We start from the raw sequence: 9,273 nt of genomic DNA, 5'->3' as shown, positions 1-9,273 counted from the left end.
GTCAAGACTGAGGACCCCAAGTGTCCTGGCTGCTTATCTGACACCCAACCAGACCTAGTTCAAAGCGCAATAAGGCCCCAGTGAAGCATGGTGGATCTACAGCTGGAGCTCCTTAGACAAGCTGTGACCCAGGGACAGATACCCACCTCAAGCACACATAATAGCCTTTGTGCTACCATCAACAATATGGGGCTGCCAGGTAAGCAGGAAGACAAATGCACGCGGAAATCCAGGCCAGAGCTACTGCTGTATATAAATCCACTCATTTTGTGTACCAAGCTGCCTAAATATTAATAGAGAAGCCAGCTAGGTCTGGCCCGTTTAGTACATTTAGGTACCTGGCCAATTTTAGTTAACTGGCTGGGTGGGGAAGCAAGGCTTGAATGCCATTTAATAAAAAATGTTCCTGGTCGTGTTCAAGTATCAATATTCTGGTAACCCTCCTACCAGTTACAACTAATTAAAGAAAAGGGTAAAAGTGGTAGGTAAACACCTTTTAGTTTCAAAGATCTTCCCAATAGTTACTTACAAAGGCTAAGATGTGAAACTTCACAGGGAACCCCTGGCAGGCACTACCTTAAAAAGGACAGACTGAACCTCTCTGAGGACACTTACTCTAAGCCTGTCAAAAATGCAAACTTGAATCAAACTGAAAGCAAACAGACAAACCCAGATCTGGGGACCTTCTAAAAAACTGGCCATCGACAGTCTCAAAAAATGTTAAGATCAGAACAGAGGCTAGGACAATGGGCAGAGACCTCAGAGCTGTCACCACCATCAAGGTTTAGCACCAGCTGCACGCTTGGGGCACACCTGGGCTTTGTTTTCCACAAAAACACTCCATATGGTAACATGATTATTTTATTATACACTTTTTATAAAAAGTCCAAACACACACATACCCTCCCGTTGTGATCAGGAAGGGGGCTCACATCTTTAATGTAGACTGCCCATCTTCTGAAGTAGGCCATATATTTGTTTTTACACAAGATACTTCTTTCTCTCCCCTAAAATATTTACAACCCAATTACACGCACGCGCACGCACACACACACACACACACACACACACACACACACACAAAATGACCTGTAAAGGGTATATAAAGACAAATGAGATTTTCTTGCTCTTGTTATAGTACAATCACTTAAGATGTCTAACATACCATAAATGTAAGAAGGGGGAAAAAAAATCACCTTAATTAAGGAATGGAATGTTTATGTTACCTGCAACTAGCAGCAGGCATATTCGTTGTCATTGGCACCTACTCTAAATTAACTGGTTTGTAGGGACATGAGCACATGAAACAGTGAGACAACATGTGCCAGGCATTGCTTGTACTTGTTTCCAGAAGGCACATGTTTCCTGCACTCTTTAATAACTAAAGACAAGTTACAGGAAAACTTAGCATTTAGATTCTGCCCATTTTGAGGTATTAAATGCATAAGGAAAATATTAGTTATGTCCAAGTAGCATGCAATAGAAATATTTTTAAACCAACATGGTTAAGTGTTAAGATTTTAGAAATCAAAATATTTATTCACATAATTTTTAACTAAAGTGAAAGGTAATAAATCTTCTGTGGTAATGATTTAAGTGCAAGTGATACTGGCTTTCTTTCACATTCGTGTCCTTCATTCATAGAAAAGGCAGATCAGTTGTTCTTGAACAAGTCAATGCAGCTCTGCAGGAGGGAGACATTGTTCTGAAAGAAAGATAAAAGTCAAGGTAGACCAATGAATCTCTGGAGTCCAGACCTCCTACATATCTCTTTAAGAATTCAAATCAAAACCACTGACAAGCTTTTCACAAGAAATTTTTTTAAAGCCAGTGCAAAACTGGGTTGGTCCTTTTCTTCATTAAATCACAACTGAACGTCAACCTACGACCTGTACCCTCTCCTTCTGAAGGTTTAAGACTGCCGCCTGGAGAGGCTCAGAGCTCCACCCAGGTTTGTTCTCAAATGCATTCACACTAATTTTGCTTATTGTGACTTAACCTAAATGCTATTTAAGATTTGCGTTTTGAAGTTGAAGGCCTTGAGAAGACCAGATAAAAAGGTGCTAATTTTAAGATTATAAATGATAAACATCCATACAGAACTTAGCACGAATACCATTACAAAATTCTCTTTAAAGGAATTGAGAAAACTCAGAACACCCAGAACATTATGGGTACGATTTACGTATACATGACACTCTAAAACCACAGATGAAAAAGTCGTAAGACAATAGGACTTGGACTTAATCAAAAAGTAAATGTTGTAGTCAAAATAAATAAATTCTAAGTACATATGTATGTTCAAAGTCTTTCTGCGTAAACAAATGTTGATTGGCCAGTGACAGTTCTCTCCTACAGCAGCTTCCTGCTGATCCTGCTGCCCTGGGCCAGACAGCACTTCTAGGCTCCCATGCACTATACTGCAGGAGCCATGCCCAAAAACTGAGTGAATTGGTCTGTGCACCTAAAAGTCCTTAAAATTTCCTTAGTTTTAGTATGTACCCAACACTGAAGACCATTTTTCTTCATCTTTTCTGTACCAAATTAAGCTACACACATTAAATATAGAAAGTTCTCCCTTTCTAAATAAGAAATCGGTATTAGAAGACACTAGTATGCTCTTCTCAAAAGCAGTATTTCATCATTATCTTACAGAATTTTAGTTTGCAGCAGAAAAAAATATTCCAACAAGTAACTCCCACCTATGTCACAGGAGATTAAAACCACAAAGGAAACCCCATCTGCCCAATGACATTGATATGGTGAACTGGGAAATAACTTGGGAAGGGGGAAACCTAAAGTTTCTGGCTTAATTTGAAGGAAAACACTCACCCTGGCATGCTTTATTTCCAGTTCAGACATTTCAATTAGATTCTTTCTAAATGCTGCCACTCTCTTTCGTTTGAAATTGATTAGTTCTAGAAAAGAAAGTTTACCAATAAAAGCTGAACAATTCTTAGGCTTAACCCCAAATATCATTCTTGCATATAATCTCCAGAGGCAAACAAGTTAAGACCCATTCATCACAATGTTCTACAGAATAGTGTACTTTTAAAAAATAAAATATACCTAAGTTTACATTTTTAATAAAGAGTATAAAAATCTAACACAGGGACAAATCTTAGGCAAGAACGACAGGCCTAAATTGTGCATTCAACTTTGCTTTGTTGATTTTCTTTAATCTCCTCTCAATTTGTCAGGGCTACAAAACTCTGGCCTGTATAATAACCTAAGATTTCAACTCAGTAGTTTCAAAGTCTGTTCTTTTCCTTATAAATCTTTCCTTTTTGGTGACACATCCGAGGGCCGCTGAGAATTGCCAAGCAGGGAGACCCCATTCCCCAAAGAGAAGACTACAATTTAAACTCCTGTTGTGAAAATGAAACACTATCTCCCAGATAAAGTCAAGACATATTCCCTTACTCTGGACTAGGTTAAGACAAGAAACTCCAGGCTATGGACTTGGATTTGGGTTACTACCATGGACTCATGATTTCTGAACAGAGTGAGTTAGTTACACACCCCTCTATTTCCTCAAGGTCCTAGAAGCAGACATATCCCAGGAAGAATGAGCAGAGCACTCACATCTTGTCACAATTCTGTTAAGTAAACAGAATGTGGGCTTCTGGAAGAAATGGTGATATCCAGGGCTAAGGAAGGACAGAAAACCTCTCTACTCTGTTCAAAACACTGGTGGATATATCATAAGCACACACCAACCTAAAGGTGCTTCTCTTTAAGTCTGGACAAATTGAGCACCAACATAAAAAGAGTACAATAATGAATTTAAGAACTATTTTCAAAAATAGAAACCCACGACTCTAATAATGACAAGGAATGGAATGTGGGAAAGAAGGGAAGGCTTGTGCTTAAAGGGTAATGATGCCAAGGGCTTGGAAAGAGAATGCTAGAACTGGCGAAGGGGAATCACCTCTCTCCAGAACCATCACAGTAAAGGCTGGCTAGGGCAAGAATCAACACAGACTAAAATTTAGGGAGAAGGTATGAGATCAAGGGCAGGCTATTGGCAAGGTCTTAAATTATCTCCCCATACATTGTTGATTAGTGACATGGGGGAAAAAAAAACTCACTACCTAGTGGAGAAACTGGGCAACACCTTGATTGGGTAATCAAATTTAACACCACAAATAAGAGGAAAACGGAACAGAACATGCCTTCAGATATGACACCTGAGAGACACATCACTCATTATTCTGCTGGAAATGCTTAAATACAACCTATTCATGAGAGAACAGCGCATCCAAAAATGAGGAACACTATTTGAAGAGAAACTGTGGTCCCTAAGAAGGGTTCCTTTCAAATTAGAGACACAAGAGCTATGGAAACCTAATGGGAACCCTATATGGGAGAATGTTATTGGGATAAACAAAATGAGACTATAGAGAACAGGTTGGAAATGTATTGTACCAAAGTTTACCAAAATCAGTAACTGTTTAGGGATCAAAGAATGATACACACAGCTTAACTTCAAGTGGTTGGAAAAAAAAAAAAAAAAAACCCATGCCATGCATTTATAAATACATACGTGGCACCACGTGTGCATGTGCAAGTGGTGAAACAGAAAAGGAAACTGGACAGCTAGGGGATTCGAATAAAGAATGTATGGGTGTTCTCTGCACTACCTGCGCAACTCTTCTCTGTAAGCTTAAAATTATTAACTAAAAAGCAAAAAGTAAAGAATAGCCCTGTTCAACCTTCTTTCGCAGATTCAGAAAGCTGTTCAAATTTCTGGCAGCATTCCTGCTGATGTGACTCAGCCAACTTGACATCTTTGCTTTTCAACCGGGCCTTATCCAAGGCTTTATTTGAGTTCTCATAGTCTGTGAGGGCTTTGGTGCGTCTATATAAGAGATCCTGAGAAGAAAATTAACAGATATGACATGGTAGTTAAACTTATCCTGGAAAACCGTCAGAGAACAAAACAGGAAGACTAAATATCTAAACTACTCTATTAAAAAGCAAACGATGAAACAAGGCCCAAGTACCACAGAGTCAATGCACTGCCTGAAATGTCAGAAGGCAACATCTAGTTCACTTCTATTTCCCCCTTCCATTATGAGATTTTTTTTTTTTAAATATCAAGATTAGCCTGGGAACAGCAATCCTTACCACACTGTTGAGAGCTTTTTGGAATTCTTTATATGGACCAAAACAAAGACAAAACAAAACCCCAACAACTGAAATCTCTAAGGACTAAGTCATTTCCATGATTCAATCATGGAAAGCAATTTCAGAAAATTAATCACCTTATACCGAAAGCAAAGCTGGCCATGTCAAATGATGCTGCTAGAATGCAACTGGGCAGTGAGGCAGAAAAAAACATTCTACTAACCCCAACAGCCACAAGCCCATGTCTGAAATCTGTCAGAGGATTTCATCTGAAATAAAGACTATTTGCAGTCTTCAACAAAGTACAAGTTACCTCCGTATTTAAAGTAAATATGGGAGTTTGACATACAAGTTACGTGTTTCTGTGTACACTCAAAAAACTTGTGCATCATCAGCTCTCAATTCCATTACAGTACAAAATAAGAAATATAGTCTAAAGCACATTTAAAAAAATACCCAAATAGAAGACTAAGGAAATAGACCAAAACGACAAATTAATTAAAAATGAAAACTATGAGGAAAATAATGAATTTCTACTTCCTAATGACACCTCTAACTTTATGTGGCCTGATTATATACATTTCATAGGAAAGTAATTTAAAGATTCCTGTTCAGGGCAGTGTTATCCCCTGCAAATGCAGGTTTCATCCCCCAAAGGTCATCCTGCTTACCACTTCGTCTTGTTTTTGGTAAATAATGGTTAGACTCAAAAACTGCAATTCAATAAAAACACACAAACCCTATCTTTTTTTTCCCTCAGAAATAGTCCTTTAGGAACGTATTCCATTACACCCGTATACAGTAAAGTCTAATTCCCCAAATAAGTATCTGTCCACTTAGCACCACCCCCTACTGATGATACAAACTAGAGAAACAATGCCACAAAAATGTATGTTACTATAGAAAGCTTTCAGTCTGAAAATGGAACCACAGGCTATGAAATGGAGATTCTCATGCACATGCCCTCCAAAGAATGGAACCTAAACTCTAAAGGACTTGTTTACAAATGTCCAATTTATAGGCGACCCAGAAGAGAGACTTATCTCCTGATTGACCAGATCACTCACTCACTTCTTGGTACAAACATCCTCAAGCCAATGATTGTACTCATCAGATTCTGGCTGGATGTCCCTCTCTTCACATTCCTAAACACAAGCCCAGGCCAAACCCTTAAACGCACGTGCCCATAGCTGATAGCATGTGTTTCGGGCACTGCAATTCCTTTGCTATTCCAGAATCAACTCAATTTCTGGTCAAACTGGCCTCAGTTTACCTCTTTATTCATTTATTCAATCAGAGTTTGTTATACAAACAATCCTGATAAATTCCTATCTTCTTTCATTTTTGACAAAAAGAATTCCTCTGTAACATGAGACCTCTTCTGGGTCACAGCAAGGTGGTCCTGCCATTACTCCAGCAAGTTATAACGACTCCTGCCTTACCTTAGCAGCCTCTATGTTGAGCATATAGTATCGGAGAAGCTCTGTCAGCTTTAAGTCTTCATCTGAGGAGACTCGACTTTCTACTTTCTATTTAAAAAGAAGTAAAGGATAAATAAATAAATAAATAAATAAATAAATAGATAGATAGATAGATAGATAGAAGTAGTAAAGGTCACCATCATCTAAGCAGAAATCTACAGATTAAATATTATGAAGACCAATATAAAAATGCTTACCCTAAGTTTTTCAAATAGCTCAGCAACCTTCAATAGGTACCTGAAAATATATACGTGATTTTGGTTTAAGGTCTTAAAATAATGTATGAAATAGGACCTTACAGGACCATAAGACATGAATGAGTGAATGTAGGAGTCCTAGCCTTTGGTGCTTTAGAATTAAATTATCAAAGCAATACTTCATCATCAATTGGCCCAACCTAGTAGAGATGATGGTAACAGAAAAGAGCACATTTACGTAAAGTGCTACACCTGCGGCTATCAGCCTCTCTTGGTAGCTAGCCCCTCATTCACCTTGCCATGCAGTGTCCCAAAATGGTCTTTAACCAATGTCAGCTATGTTAACCAAGGACAGATTCTAGTGAGCTGTCAGAGCTGTCACTGTGGGTGTCTCAAAGACATGCTATTTAAATGAAAATAAAAATTTTTAAAAAGCTGCTTTAATTTGGGTTTTGATGGGACTTCCACCTTCAAATCAGAAATACTACCACCACCTGTTATACCAAGTCCTAGGTGTTAGGTAGAATGCAGCTTCACACCAGAAATGCCCAGGATGGAGAAACTATGAAAAATTCATATAAAAAAGATCAAAAGCAGATGGGGTCATTGCATTATCCTTAAGACCATGGCATTACCAAATGAAGCACCATTTGACAGAGAATATATAAGGCAAGCCTCATAGACAACTCCAGAATTAAATCAATAAAATAAAGGCTTTGACAACAGCTATCCTGTTTGGTACAGAAGTGCCCCCTGATTACCCTACAAACACCTTCAATGTTTCTATGTTCAGAGGGTGTGCAAGATTTGAGTGCTGGAGACTATTATCTAGTCTTGATGAGCTGATACTCAAAAGTAGAAGTGAAACTATACAGTCATTCCTCATTATACCACCCAGGAATTTTCAATTAAGGGAGAAAGGAAATGCTTTTCCATCAAAAACCTACTTTTTGATGACTGTTGGCTCTTCTAAAGCCAGGCTATGCAGGCAGGCTGCAGTGTGGATATAGTCATCTGCAACATCTGCAGAAACAAGGACAGCCCTTTTTATATGAACAGAGCTAGCACATTAGCAAAGCTAAGTGGCTGGTGGGTGAATGGTATTTACTTTTATGAGATCGAGTCATTTTGTCAGCTTTTGCACATGAATCCTTGATCCTATTATAATAGTTAATGAGGAAATTCTTCTCTTGCTCAAAGAAGTCATCTACCTCCTAAAAGAGGAAAAAAGAAATTTAAGAAGCCAAACTTTTAAAAATATGAATGTATTTTGTATTAGAAGGAACATTAAGGAAATAAAATAAGTTCATGCATAAGAACTTGAACCTCTATGGACCAGGGAAACCCAAGCTGACGAGACAGCATTTCATATCCAAGATTAGGAGAACTCAAGTGCTGTCAGGAAACGTCAACAGAGAAAACCATTTTCAAGAACCATTCAACAGTGTCCCAGAAAACTCTGGTATTCTCTGACATCCAGCAATCCTGGCAGATAAGTGATTCTGCCTGGTAGGCTGCAACCTAACGGTGGATACCCACATATGTGCATATGGGTGGGGGATATACTTGGTGGGTGCCAGTCAGGGACGGATATACAGGTGGGTACAGGACAGCCCCATACACCTTAAGAAAGCACCAAGGAGAAATTACCCTCCAGTTTCCAAATTTCTGACAATGGCCTCTACTCAGGAGCACCTGTATTCTGGGCTCCTTGCTCAAGCCCTCAGCAAGTGGCAAAATCAGACACAAAATGGTAACTCAGTTAAAAAGTGGCTGGGGGCTGAGAAGTGAGGAATTTTCACCTATGAGGGTAATGAAACACTTGTATAGTAATTTAGTCTTTTAAAACAACTCTGTCCAACAGAAATAGGTAAGCCACATGTGCTATTTAGAAATTTTCTAATAGCCACATGAAAAAGTGAAACTACTTTTAGTATCTTTACATTCTTTTCTTCCTTAACATTTTACACATAAATAAAACTAAAAATCTGGTGTGGCTTGGACTACCAAAATGGACATTGTAGTTCTGAAGAATGGTATGAAATATTAATCTTGTAGCTTTTCTTATTAAAAAATAATTGAATAACCACTCTATTCACAGAAAAGGAGAAAACAAAGAATTAAGTGTGAGAATGTTATCCCCTTCTCTTAAAAAAAAAAAAAAAAAACACAGGGTATTTTAAGCATGTAAGTGAAAACTCAAGGAATAGATAATAACTAAAATTTGGAAAAATTATTTTTATTTCTGTGAAGTTTTAATACCATATTTCACAAACATCTCTTGTGAAGAAATAAAAAAGTCACGTATTCACATGAAGTCAAAGTTTCCTATAACAGCTAAAAGCCCTTACCTTAACTCCAGAAAAAAGGACCTCATCCGCACTTTTCACCACACTTTTGAAAAAGCCACCAAACATCTCTTTGGTATTTTTCCGCCTAACACTTAGCTGAAAAAAATACATAAT

General features: G+C 38.1%; 1 protein-coding gene across 8 annotated transcripts in view; it reads right to left on the bottom strand.

The window, feature by feature from the left end:
* Positions 1–845: 845 nt before the first annotated feature.
* SNX5 (sorting nexin 5) overlaps positions 846–9,273 on the bottom strand; it is a 25,922-nt gene continuing 17,494 nt past the window's right edge. For all 8 annotated transcript variants that reach the window (XM_072799953.1, XM_072799955.1, XM_072799950.1 and 5 more), the window contains 8 exons: positions 9,160–9,255; positions 7,917–8,022; positions 7,756–7,831; positions 6,809–6,848; positions 6,573–6,659; positions 4,716–4,875; positions 2,833–2,918; positions 846–1,705 (listed from right to left, as the gene is read on the bottom strand). In XM_072799953.1, coding sequence (XP_072656054.1) covers positions 1,655–1,705; positions 2,833–2,918; positions 4,716–4,875; positions 6,573–6,659; positions 6,809–6,848; positions 7,756–7,831; positions 7,917–8,022; positions 9,160–9,255 — 702 coding nt within the window. In that variant the 3' untranslated portion in view covers positions 846–1,654. The remainder of the gene's footprint in view (positions 1,706–2,832; positions 2,919–4,715; positions 4,876–6,572; positions 6,660–6,808; positions 6,849–7,755; positions 7,832–7,916; positions 8,023–9,159; positions 9,256–9,273) is intronic.

The sequence above is a fragment of the Canis lupus genome, chromosome 26 (assembly GCF_048164855.1).
Source record: "Canis lupus baileyi chromosome 26, mCanLup2.hap1, whole genome shotgun sequence".
NCBI classification, from domain to species: Eukaryota; Metazoa; Chordata; class Mammalia; order Carnivora; family Canidae; genus Canis; species Canis lupus.
Note: the sequence above shows the minus strand (reverse complement) of the source record. Positions and strands in the feature narration are given on the sequence as shown.